The sequence below is a fragment of the Primulina tabacum genome, chromosome 11 (genome assembly GCF_025594145.1).
Source record: "Primulina tabacum isolate GXHZ01 chromosome 11, ASM2559414v2, whole genome shotgun sequence".
In the NCBI taxonomy this organism is placed as follows: domain Eukaryota; kingdom Viridiplantae; phylum Streptophyta; class Magnoliopsida; order Lamiales; family Gesneriaceae; genus Primulina; species Primulina tabacum.
The window spans coordinates 4,059,319-4,072,885 of NC_134560.1; the positions used below are offsets into that span (position 1 = coordinate 4,059,319).

Genomic DNA, 13,567 nt, shown 5'->3' on the forward strand with positions numbered 1-13,567 from the left:
TTTTGTAATAGATCATTTAAATTTTAATGTTGTAGATTTGTTGGTTATGTCACAATATATATATAATCATTTTTAATAAAGTTATAGTTAATTATACACATTTAATAAGTAAAAATTATAACAATAGAAATACAATAATTTATATTTTAATCATTCACATTATATTAGTTATTGATAATTTAAATATACATAAATATTTCTTTTTTAGAGTACTATTTACACAATCGGTTCGTTTTTGAATTACATAATACCATATCTAAATCATAATAATTTCGATTGTATAAAAAAAAATAAGGAATTTGGACGATGGTTGATTTTATTTAAAGTTTTTTCTTGATTTGGATTTTCAGCTCTGGTTTAGATATGCCATGCTGCCCATCCCTGATGATGACAGGGATTATTAATTAATTAATTCGTGCCGCAAGCAGACAATATCATTGAATAACTTTTGGTTCTCTTTGTGCATGGTTGCCACCTTTCCTCCCCATATTTCATCACCATGCCACCTTGCAATACTCATTTGTTTTCTAAGTAATACAATAATAAATATGATTTGAAATTTTTTTGTTAAAGTTGAAAAGTTTATCATTAAGTCAAAAAATCTAATAATTGGTTAAAACACACATTTATTCTCTATACTCGTTACAGCAAATAGTGCACTTATTTGAGACATTATTACTTGTTAACATATGTAGTCACTTTTTTATGGACCACTTAACTGATTAGATCAAGCGACGCAATATCAAAAGTTTGACATTTGAGAATTTTTCATAGGATTTTGTGTTTGTTACAATTGATTTTTAAATCTGAAACCTTATATCCAATATAAGACTTTGATACCAAATTTAAGAATTTGATGTCAAATAATCTCGGGCTTTTTTTACTATTTAAGGTGAATATAAGAAATAATAAATAACTAAAACAGTTTGGGAGAAGTTAATAATTTACCGTATCACGTCGATGGAAAGTATCAAGGAGAAGTATCAAATCACGTCTGATCAATACAAATAACGCCCTGACAAATAGCTTGTATTCTTTTTAACCAATTATCATGTCTTGCTAAATGATGGTTTTTTTTTTCGAAAATTGAAAATTTGCTTCTACATGTATCATTTGCACTTGTTTCATCATTCTTTGTTTGTTTTGATATAAATTTTGAATAGTATCATTTTTCAAATTGCTTTCATCATTTTTCAAATTGCTTTGACATAAATTTTAAGAGTGATGTACCAATTGAAGTGTTGAAAAACAAATAAACAGACATATTCTTTTGGTGTTCGAGCAAATTAAATATATTTAATTATTGAAACAGCTCAATATCAGTTTTCACTTCAATTGTTTATACTTTAAATTTAGTTTGTCTTTCAATTTTGATTGAAACCTATAACTTATTTTTTAATTACATTTTTGCAGATAGAATTTTAATTTTGAACTTCAAATAGATAAATATTAATATAAATTATGATTTAATCATTGTTTTGCATATCAAGTCTATGATTATAATGGTCTTACATGTATATCAAGTCTAGACGGTGTGACTAATTTTTTTTTTTTAAATTTTTTATGCAGGTCACACCTATGCACAATTTTATGTTGGCGATATTCTAGTTTCATAAACTCTTTCATCTTTATTTTATTTTTTAAATTATTAAAATAATTACTACAAAATGTGAAAAAGCTCAAATAATCTCGAACCACCGGCCATGCCTTATATATACAGTTTCAAATTTTTTTTTTCTATTGTTATAAAAACATGCCAAATTATTGAATTTTTAACAACGCTTTAGATCGTTCCTAATATACTCTCAAATTTGAACATGAAATTTTAATCTCATCTAAAATTAAATTTCCAAAGGCGACAGTCCCGCCTACCTCGACACCTGCGGACTCCACCAAAACGAGTAACCGATGAATTTGAAGAGAACAGAAGCCACACATTCCGCCGTGCAAAAATGTCGAACTAAGCACCCTCATATTGCTTGGAACATATTGTGCAAACCGTTATCGGAGGGAGGGCTTGGGCTAAAGAATTCGAAAGCTTGGAATTGTGCGTTGATTGCTAAGACCTTATGGAAAATTCAATTGGGGAAAGAGAGTCTTTGAATTCGGTGGGTTAATCAAATTTATAGTTGTTTTGGAAGGTATATCACTGGAGCTGGTACAAAGACGAGTCACCACTCATTAAACAAATATTAGACATTTGGGATGAATTGATTCGTAGGATTGGTACGGTAGAAGATGCTAAGTCGCATTTACAGCGTTGGTTTGGCAACAAAGGGGGCCTTGCTCGAGCGTATGAATTTTTTGTAGAGACAAAGGGTAACTGGCCGTGGAAACCCCTGCTGTCTAGAACTTTTTTACCCCCCAAACATCGGTTCTTGCTCTGGTTATTTGCACACCGTAACTAGAGACAGATTGGGTTTTATTGTTGATAAGAAGTGCGTGCTATGCAAGACTCAAGAAGAATCGGTAGCTCATCTGTTCTTTGAGTGTGGAGTTAATAAAACCATTTGGGACAATATTCGTCAATGGCTTGATATGAAGAAATTGATGGGATCACCGACAGCTATCCTAAGAGCATTTCGGAGTCGTTACAGAGGTAATTCCGCGATCACTAGATTGGGACTCACGACCATGATAACAACGGTCTATCACGTGTAGAATCTGCACAACAAAGTTGCGTTTAAAAAAGTTAAAAGGCACTGTTCATCAGAGATCTTTTGCGTATACTCCTTGAATAGCTAAGAGGAAAAATTGTGATCGGGACTCACGACCATGATAACAACGGTCTATCACGTGTAGAATCTGCACAACAAAGTTGTGTTTGAAAAAGTTAAAAGTCAATCTCGAAGATACCATCAAGAAGATAAAAATACACACCTTTCGTTGTGTACCTGAAGCCATTAACATTGCTTATGAGTTGTCGTAGTTGTCATAATTTATGCATTAGTAGTATTATAATTCGAATTTTGGAGCTTTGACTTGTATTTGGTTTCTGATTTCCGTATTCCTAGATATGCCCAATGTATTTATATCCAATAACTTTTTACCTTTTTAATAAATTTTGTTTCATTAAAAAAAACTTCAAACTAAATAGGTCTTTCTCATCAATTTTGTAAAACGAATATTCTATTTATTTTTAAAAAAATATTACTTAATAAAAATAATAATAGTAATTATTACTGTAAATACAAGTAATGTTATACCAATAACATGGATAAACAGTCTAAAAAACTAACAACTTATTCAAATTAGAATTCAAGTTCATTAATATTCAATATTCACCATAAAACAAAACTTTACAATCATCAATTCACAATACCTCCCAAGTCCTAACATACATACCTTAAACAAGTCTATATATACTTAACTGACTCGAATTAAATAGACTAATGACTCGTATTAAAATCCCACAATTTACCCAAAAAAAAATCGAAGCAAAAATTTTTCTTTTTTCAAATCTCCATCCATATTCTTGGAACCAGCCTTCAAATTAATTTAGGTGAGGAGATCATTGACCCACCCAAGATCCGGCCCTCCCAGATTGCTTTCATTGTTGTACCTGTTGTTGTAATCCTCCATCAAATTCCTTCCAGAAAAATTCCCGTGAAAGAACTTGTTCTCTCCAGTGAAGATTTTGCTTGTTCCAGGGCTTGGGGTTGAAGGAGACAACATAAACTGAGGTTGCTCTACCTCGACGTTGGAATTATTCACATCCAACCATGGAAGATTCCTCCTAGTAGCGGTACTAAGGAGTGTTGCAGAATGAGAAATTGGAGCTTCGTTCATACGGATGGATTCCATAGAACGCATCAATTCGGTTAATTCATGTTTGTAAGTAATCCCGCCGTTGTTGAGTTCAGGGAATCCACAAGATTCCATGCTTGATAACCTTGAAAACTCCGGCGAGTTCACGGGAGGGGAGAGCGGTGGTGAAATCGGCGGCGATAAATGAGACATGCCCATTAAAGGAGAAGTGGGTGAAGCGTGGCAGAAACAGCAATGATTTAGACTCCGGTACACTTTCTCCGACATCGGAGAAGTCATGGGCGGTGGAGAAGATGGATCCGGCGACATGCGAAGCTGCTTGGTTGAATGAGCAAAAAAACATACCTTTCGCTTGCAATTCTTCCCATCTTTGCATGCCTCGGTTCGGTAGCGAGATGGGTGAAGCCAACATTCAAAAACCCCATGTGAGAATTCGCAGTTATCGCCTTTGTTGCAAAATCCCTTTCGAAATTCAGAGCACACAGTTCCAGAATAATGGAACCTTCTCGGATCCCTTCTCCGGGCCTTTTCGCCCGGATGAGCAAAAGGGCAATCCGTCCAGTCGTGGCTACGGCTCCGAGTGCACTTTCTAACCTTAAATTCGTAGATTCTGAACTGATCAGATGAATAAGGATCAGAATCATCCTCGTCTACATTGTTGCAAGGCAAGAACTTCGAGAGCACATCCTCCGCCTTGGGGGAGTCCGAGAACATGTCAGACATCGGCGTATGTGCGGCGGCGGAACGTCGGTTGAGGAGCTTGCGAGGTGGGATGTCGATTTCTCGGAGGGATTTCTTGTTGGGGTAGGGTAGGTGAGAGTGGTGGAACTTGTGTTGATGCTCATCACAAACAGTAGTGCTGCCCATAATTAAATTATTTTCTAGAAAATTAAGTACATAATAAAAGTAATAAAAAGAAATGTTAGCAGAAAAGGGTGCAAAGATTTTATGAAATGGTGTGGAAATAAGGGTGATGATATACACATATATATACATATATGAACAAGATAGAGACAGCTACGGAGAATGACGAGGATGGCGTAAGGTATGGGCGGAAGGATGCGTGGCTGCCCAGCACTAGTGGTGCTTTGCATGCGAAGGGATGTATGTGGCACCTCGATATTACACTCTTACATGCAAGCACCAACCCTCTCTTTTGTTCTCTTTCACGCCGACGCTGATGAACCCTACGGGAGCCTTCTAAAATTTTTTTAAAAAATATATGGGATTCATTTTTGTGTTGTTTTTCTAAAAAAAATATTCCAAATAATTTTCTTACGATTATCAAATTTGTCAGGCCCTAGCTATAACTACGTTTTAGCACTATGTATTACGTGAAATCGCTTCTAAGATGTTTGGGAGGAATTATGATTATATATTATATAACGTTTGGATTAAGTCCTACAAATGATAATAATTATATTATTATATTATTTATGTATAGTGATTTATCGTCTATAATATTATAGATGTATCTTTCATCCAATTTTCAAAGTCCAAAAGTCAAAGTGAACCCTATTTTATTCATCTCCAATATAAAAAAATTTAGCAATAAAAATTTCCCAACCCTAACTCAGATTTATGAAATCTCCATTTACAAATATCTAAATTTTATGTGAATTAATATATATGAAGATCTTAATCGAATCTAGATTACAATTTTAAACTACAATTTTAATATAAATCTTAGATGTTGAAAAGCAAGTTTTTTTTTTTTAACTAATTTATGATGGAAAATAGAAAATAAGGGTAAAAATATGTTATATTCCTTCAAAATTGATTTTTATTAAATAATTAATAAAGATAGATTCACTTGATTTATAATTTGTGCTATCTATTTTAATTAATTGCATTAGTTTTCTGGTTTATAATATTATTTTCTCGGTGGAGGTTTTGTCGTCATCACATAAATAGTACAATATATTTTATAACAATTATTTCTAAGATAATCTTATGAAAATTTAGTAGTTTGCTTTTATATATATATATATATATATATATATATATATATAGATATTTATTAGTTTAATTTTGCACCTCATTAATCTTTCAAAGAATTTTACGATTATTTCAAATATTTTATAAATTTTAAAACTTTTTCGGAAAGCTCCATTGCACTGCAGATTGTGATTTGTGCGACAAAATAACTGAAATTAAAGAAATAATAATAAAAGTATGTCTCTTGTGAACCATCTCATTTTTGTAAGACGGGTTAATCTGGTCTACATGTAGAATAAATATTTTTTCATGGATTGTGTCGAATATGAGATTCACCTTATAAAATTGACTGTAATTGACTGTAAGACGATTTCATAAGAATTTTTATGTAGTAATAATTTTTATATTTGTTAATGATAGTAATTATAAATCTATAATAACGATAATGAAAATTTAAAAAGGTAACCTCACGTCTAAGTACGAATGTACGATTATGACAACTTTTTTAACACAAATACCACCCCCAAAAATACATTATTATGATACGGCGCCGTATTATCCAACCTACATACATATGTAACGGTACACTTGGTCCATCTCTTCATTTTAAAAATTTCGACCGTTGGCCAAAATCCGAACGTTATTCCATCTCTCAAACTCTACACAATATCAATAGTTGGGACCTCCTGATCTACCATTTTTCTCTCGTTTCTCTCCAATTTTCTTTCTGTATTATCAAATTAATTCCCAAAATACCAAATAAGATCGACTCCGTAGCGTGAATGGCGGTGTTGGAGGAGTCACTGTCGATGAATCCGTTCGCTATCGATAATGTGTATGAATTCTCGGCGCCACGGTTCTACGACTTCTTACGCGAGGAGACCAACGAGGAGATTCGTAAGGCGGAGCTCTGGTTTGAGAATGCCCGCTCCTATGCCCCTTCCCGTACGTAATTAACTTACTACGCTTCTTGTTTTTAAAATCAATTTGCTTTTGCGATTCTTTGCTTTGCTATTAATCTCGAATCTTGAAAGCGGGACTTGAGTTTCTTCGAGATTATTGCAATAGCATGTGGGCATGTATTTCTTAATCATAAATTTGGAATTGGGTCTTGAATTTGGAACAAGTACATGGATTTTATAGTTATTCTTATCTATTGGCGAAGAGAATTCCGTCTCGTTCTTTAATTTCCCACTTTCGTTTCTTCCGATCATTTTACTATAGATAGTCTTAATTTTAATTGGACAGAATAATCTCAAATAAAACTAATTTACCAAGTTGTATGCTCTTTTCATTTAGAACGAGATGTCGAGCTCGACATTTATATTTCAATACGTTTGATCTGCTACATCAAAATCATGTAAACTGATATGGGTCATAATGCGATTACCAAATCAGGAATATGTTTGTCCTGGAACAGGACATTTGTTTAAGTGCCAAAGTTGATGAAAGATAAATGCCTTTTGGTGGTTTCCCATATTATGTTTAGCCGTGTTTGAATTGGGGATTCATGTTTATCTATATATGGTTTGCAGCATTTAATCCAAGAATCAAAGCTATCAGATCAGTTCAAACTCAGATACTATGCAAGTTTGATGAAGATGAACAACCGAACGAGGTGAAGTTATCAATAGCTTATTATGACAACTAGGATATCATTTTTCAATGGCTAAAAAGGTGGATGAACAAAATATCGCCTGCTTGTTACAGGTAACGGAGACATCAGAATCAGCATCAAATTCAGAACCGCGGGCAGATCTCGTTTCAACTGAAGCCAAAGAAGAGGTTGCTCCAGCTGAAATTAAGGTATATTTTGTACAAATATTCTGGACGAACCGTTGTTTAGAACTCGAGTTTCATTTCATTTGGTCTTAGATGCAGAATTCAGAAATCGAGAAGATATCTGATAATAAAGGCACTTGCAGTCAAGAAAATGAAAGGTATCTATTTCTTGAATATTGCTAATACTTGGACCTATTGAAGAAGTGTAACTTTTTCCTTGGCTAATCTAAAAATTACTGCTCGTGATTTCAGCCAAGTAGCAGGCAATGAAGCCTCTTCTGCTGTCCCTGCAGATGTCCAAGGTCATCATCATCCCAGTTTCATTCATGAATGTTCAATGCTAGTTCATATTTTGTTCACTTTGTATCTAAAACTAAATTGTTCGTTATGTTAGGAACGCAAATAACTCCGGCACCATCAAAAAAGATTGAAAACAAGAGTTTGCATTCAGCCAGAAAGATAGCTAGCTTACTTAAAAATCCTTCAGCAATGAAATCAAAGTATCAGTTGCAAAACTCACAAGTCAAAAGCATTAAACGGGCTACTGTTAAAAGGTTGATCTTTGTATATTTTGGATACCTACACTCTCCATACTTCATGATTTTTCATGTGTCAACTCAAGGCCCGACTCATATTTCATCAGGGAAAATAATGCGAAGAACAATGTTGGAACTCCAAACTTTGCCCATGATTACCCAGCCATAAAGAAGCAAAAGCTGGAAGGAGGACAATCTCGGCAGGTGGATATCATTTTTAACAGAAACTTTGTTCTCCATATATTTTTTCGCGTTCTATTGTGCTTTCTTTGGTAATATCTGTTTTAAATCCTCTCTCTTTTTCTTAGATTCAAACAATCAATAAACCTGCCAACTTGCCTCACAAAACGAGATTGGGTACCATAAGCAGTAGTTCCACCAATTTACGCCTTTCAAATGCTGCAAAAACTTGTAAAGAGGACAGACGGGTAGGCTTTCGCAAAATTTAGTGCTGTTATTCTCATAAACTTTCTCCGAACATAAAATAAAACATTGATTTGTGTTTATTGTGAAGATGTATGTTCGAGAACCAGCAGTTCCATTTGTATCTATGGCGGAAATGATGAATAAGTTCCAATCAAGCACCAGAGAGATTACCTTGCCTCGCAGCAGTTCTGTTTCACAGGTAACTATGTCTTCTTTTTCGCTTCTGAGAAGTTTTACTTCTTTAATTCATCACCGTGGATGCACAATAACCTGTATTGTCAATCACTGAATTATTCAGGGCAATGCCACGGGAACAGTACAACAGAGGAAATTGAAGCTTACATTAACAAGGCCAAAGACACCTGAATTTGAAACATCTCAACGGGTTCGTTGTACTAAAATTAAAAGTTCAGCGGAATTGGAGGAAGAGATGATGGCTAAAATTCCCAAGTTTAAGGCTCTCCCTCTGAACAAAAAAGTACGTGTTAACTTTATAAGATTTCAAAGAACCGAGGAATTTTCACCATACTTAATTATTTTACTTATTATACGAAGATTCTCGAGGCTCCGACTATAACAGCAATACAAAAAAGTGCACCCCAACCTCCTCAATTCAAGGTAAATAAGCCACTAACTAGCAAATAAAAGATCGAACTTTGAGCATTATTAGTTGCAAATAACAAAAAATATCGTCTTCCTTTGCACAGGAATTCCATTTGGAGACAATGTCAAGGGCCAATCAGAAGGCAGAAACATCTACTGTGGCCTCCATAGAACCAACACAGGAACAGGTACTTGCGAATATCTGCAAGCATCATCAAGATATTTATTATTAAAAGTTTAATGAAAGAATTCAACATATTTTTTTGTTCATTGCAGAACAATGAATGGAAGCCACAACTTACAGCACCAAAATCACCCCTTCTTCAGACTTATCTACGAGCACGTCCTCCGAGGGTCAAATCTTCCATAGAACTAGAGGAAGAAGAACTTAAAAAAGTTCCGCAGTTTAAGGCGAGACCTTTGAATAGAAAGGTAGATTACTAACACCTTCTGATGAAAATCATCTGGCAAAACCTGTTCCTTTACCATTTTCTATGTGCTTGCAGATACTAGAAAGTAAGGGAGAGATAGGTCTGTTGAGCAACACCAAGAAACCGGTTACCATACCTCAAGAATTTCACTTTGCCATTGATAAAAGAATCCCACCTCCTACCGCTGTCGTAGATCTATTTGATAAGGTAACATTTCGTCACTCAATGATACTGGATTTTTACCATGTTTATCTCATCATGCGTAACTTTTTCTCCATATTTTTCAGCTTTCGTTAGTTTCAGAGCCGCTGCCACATCAGGAGAAGCTTCCTAGAAATACGACACTAGATCCATTCCATCTCCACACAGAGGTATGAATATTCTTTCATCATATTGACGGAGTTTTACCAGGCTGACTGGTTTTCAGCACATTTATTTTTATTTATATTGATTTTTCGTTCCTGCATAACAGGAAAGAGGGGCGGAGAAAGAGAAGAAGAGAACTGAAGAACTCATGCAGAAACAGTTGGAAGAGGAGAGGGCTAGGATTCCGAAAGCCATTCCATATCCTTACACTACTGATTATCCTGAGGTATGTTAAGGTTATCATGTCCACAATTTCAAAATTTGTTGATAGACTGACATACATTGTGCATTCTACTATCTTTCTTGTGCAGATTCCACCAAAACCAGAGCCAAAGCCATGTACAAAACCAGAACCTTTTCGATTAGAAAGCTTATTAAAGCATGAAGAGGAAATGCGGAGGGAAATGGAAGAAAGGAGGAGAACTGAGATGGATGAAGCTCAGATGAGAATATTTAAGGCTCAGCCAATATTAAAAGAGTATGAATATATATATGAGCTAGGGGCAGTTTTTTTTTCATATTTCCAAATATGATAAGTATGCATGATCATTTTAATTTATTCTTCGGGATCAAATAATATAACAGGGATCCGATTCCAGTTCCAGAGATACAACGGAAGCCCCTCACAGAAGTCCAAGTTTTTAATCTGCAAATTAATCACCGAGCTGCAGAGAGAGCAGAATTTGACAAAAAGGTTCTTGATTCATGAGATATTAACTGTAAACAAAAATTAGTGGATTCAAAATCCTAACTAAGTGACGTACGTTTCCTCCCAGATTAAGGAGAAAGAAGCGACTTACAAGCGCTATAGGGAAGAAGCAGAATCTGAAAGGATGGTGAGCAGCATAACTCGCTCACTTATTTAACCTCTATAGCTTATTTTTATCATTTTATTTTATAATCTCAATTCTATCAGATGGAGGAGGAGAAGGCCTTGAAACAGTTGCGAAGGACATTAGTTCCTCATGCAAGACCGGTGCCTAATTTTGATAATCCCTTCTTACCACAGAAGTATGTCCTGAATAGCAATATTGTCAATGGTGTTTATCTCATGGGGAACTGTTTCCTAATATTAGTTTTTTGTACAAATTGAAAACAGGTCTTCTAAAGTAGTAACAAAGGCCAAGTCTCCTAGAATGCATATAGCTCGTACAACCGAGAAGCGAAGAGTCGTTTTTCCAGCACCAGCGACAGCCACCAGTGCAGCTGCCTCTTACATGAGATGAGGTAATGGTTGTGGGAAGTGTTCAAGAACCCTTGAACCTCAGAAACTCTTGAAACTCAGAAACTGTTATGAATATTAAATATTTGTCATTCCTATGTTTGTAAAACATTTGAAAATTTGATGGTGTTAGCTATTTTGAAGCAATGAAGAAACTTATGTTTGGTTGTTATCTGCTTCTGTGCTTCTGGAAGGGATAATCAAAGATAATTTTCAAACTTGGGAGAGGTAAATTAAAGATCTAAAAATTAAATATACTTCCAGCAAAAAATTACAACTGTGTCGTCTACATGATTCCACAGAAAATGGGAAAAGATTTAAAAAATGAGGCCTGGATTCGTTCTTGGATCACATATTGTACTTCAACCCATTTTTATGACTACGATTTCTCATATCACAGGACAGCGTGGCCACTCCATATTCTCATCTCATGTGCTTCCTGTCCCATTATTCATTGTCCTCACCAGTATGTAATGTAAAATAGGATTCACATGAAAGCACAATTATTGTCAGTTTGCAACAAAAGACAAATCTAGTTGGATAAAATTTTTGCTAAAATATTTTAAATAAAGGTTGACATAATTGTGATGCTGTGAGAACCTGAAATTCCAGCAGTAGCAGCAGCTAGCAAATTTCAGCATAATCTAAAAATTCCAGCAGAAGCTAATTTTTTGTTGAAAATGGTTTCGAAAACTGGGAGTTATTCCCGCCCCTGCTTGCTGAGTGACAACCATATCACTCACCCACTAAACTCATCTCAGATAAGAACGAGGAAGAAATATTAGAGGAGAAAGAGCAGATCCAGTTCTGGGGCTGGTGAAGAAGATTATTGTTTTCAGTTTATGTTATGTTATGTTAATTCCGCTGTATCTGTTAAGGCAATGATGTGTCTGGTTTTACATTTCCGCTATAAAACATCAGTATCCGAGTTGTAACAAACAATTGATTTATTTCGTATTATGAATAAAAGACTGGTTTCTGAATTCTGTACTCTGAGGCTTGTTGTTGTCGAATGTAAATTTGAGAACAATGCCGGTGTCAACCAACCCCCGTCCCAGAGCGTGACAGATGCTGCATTAAAAATTGCTCGTAAATCTTTATGTCAACCAGTCAGAAAAATTAAAGTTCTTAGATTCATATGATCATCAATTAAACATGCTAGTGTTATTGAGAACAATGACATGGCAATCTATCAAGTTTATCACCCCGAATTTAAGCCATACACAATAACTGAATCAGGAAAAAAAATGCTGCTATTACAGGTAATTGATAGTGCCTTTCTATACTCCTAAGCTATTGCACGGTATGACTACAACATATTCCAACCTAAATGACTACAATATATCAGCAAAATTCTGGGAACACATAAGAGCAAATGACATGAAAAAGAAAAAGAAAACCTTACTTGCTACTTTCAGAATATGAGTTTCCCACATTTTGCCGATGTCTACACCATTTTGCACATTCTTTATACCATTAAAAGCCTCAGCATATGTTACATCCAGTAAAGATTTGAGCAACATAAGGGTGTCATCCATGTCCCAAATATAAACATTCATTTTCTGATCCATAAAGTAGAGAATTTCAGTCCTTAGCTCGACGTGTACCCTGAAAGAAACAACCTTAACCTCACTATATATCATTATTCATTGATGCCTTGCTCCAAATGCTGAAAAATAAAGTCGGGGCAATTTATTTATAGATGTGATACTACAGCCGAAAAGAGAGATTATAGAGTGTCGTCGTCCCATTCTTCAGACAACATAAGGTTCAATCCAGCAGAGTACCATTGATTCTCTCACATTTTATCCTAGGGCCACAACTCATCAGTTTCAGGCTTTCCGCCCAAGATATCAAATCCAACTTATTCTGTAATTTTTTTATCCAATGTCAAATGCAAAGTCTAATTTTAAGACCAACTAATATCAAATGGGATTGACCATAATAGGAATACGTCAAATTTCGGCGAGCTTGAAGAGCACAGGAGCATCCAACATGGACAAACAAATGAAAAAAATCGAATCTTTGGAGTAATTTTTCTGAAAACTCAAAATTTATTAAACAATTGCGAAGGAACCACATACTGAAACCTGCTCATGGACCTGAATAAGGCACAGACACTCTAATTCAAAAAAGAAAAAAAAAATCAGGTCAATAGAATCACAGAACGAACAAATTCTAAAACCATAGTGAAACGTAAATCCATTTTAATAAACAATTAACAAAAGTGCGAAATCACTAGTACCGCTTCCTAATATCGCTTCCTTCAGCTTCTCTGCGAGGCCTCAAAATATAACAAACACATCATCCTATCTATATTTACAAAGTAATATTTTCGCACGAATGACCTAAATAAGATATCTTATCATAAAATATGAATAATGAAACCGTCTGACACAAATTTTTGTTCATCACGTATATAATATTATCCATGAGAGAGAGCCAAGAAGATATATTTGATAAATGATCTTATATAATTTCGAATGTTATCAGTT

At 34.8% G+C, this 13,567-nt stretch overlaps 2 protein-coding genes and 1 long non-coding RNA gene across 4 annotated transcripts; 1 reads left to right on the top strand and 2 right to left on the bottom strand.

Moving 5' to 3' along the window:
• Window positions 1-3,273: 3,273 nt before the first annotated feature.
• Window positions 3,274-4,707, bottom strand: LOC142518815 (zinc finger CCCH domain-containing protein 61-like). The gene has a single exon (XM_075621632.1). It carries the CDS (start codon window positions 4,633-4,635, stop codon window positions 3,499-3,501), a length of 1,137 nt encoding a protein of 378 aa, XP_075477747.1. The 5' UTR covers window positions 4,636-4,707; the 3' UTR covers window positions 3,274-3,498.
• A 1,682-nt stretch (window positions 4,708-6,389) lies between these two features.
• Window positions 6,390-11,648, top strand: LOC142518433 (protein TPX2-like). 2 transcript variants are annotated; one of them, XM_075621220.1, is made up of 21 exons: window positions 6,390-6,651; window positions 7,242-7,324; window positions 7,417-7,512; window positions 7,582-7,646; window positions 7,741-7,790; window positions 7,883-8,042; window positions 8,132-8,228; window positions 8,333-8,452; window positions 8,539-8,649; window positions 8,749-8,928; window positions 9,006-9,068; window positions 9,158-9,241; window positions 9,330-9,485; window positions 9,560-9,691; window positions 9,772-9,855; window positions 9,957-10,076; window positions 10,162-10,328; window positions 10,436-10,544; window positions 10,627-10,686; window positions 10,767-10,861; window positions 10,950-11,648. In XM_075621220.1, the coding sequence occupies exons 1-21, from the start codon at window positions 6,489-6,491 to the stop codon at window positions 11,074-11,076; spliced, it is 2,322 nt and encodes a 773-aa protein (XP_075477335.1). In that variant the 5' UTR covers window positions 6,390-6,488; the 3' UTR covers window positions 11,077-11,648. The 2 variants fall into 2 exon arrangements, with proteins under 2 accessions (XP_075477335.1, XP_075477336.1); XM_075621221.1 differs by having other exon boundaries at window positions 7,588-7,646.
• On the bottom strand, window positions 8,323-8,973 carry LOC142518434 (uncharacterized). The gene is made up of 2 exons (XR_012813549.1): window positions 8,793-8,973; window positions 8,323-8,720 (listed from the first exon to the last, which is right to left on the bottom strand). It is a non-coding gene; the product is annotated as an uncharacterized LOC142518434 (long non-coding RNA).
• Window positions 11,649-13,567: the final 1,919 nt, after the last annotated feature.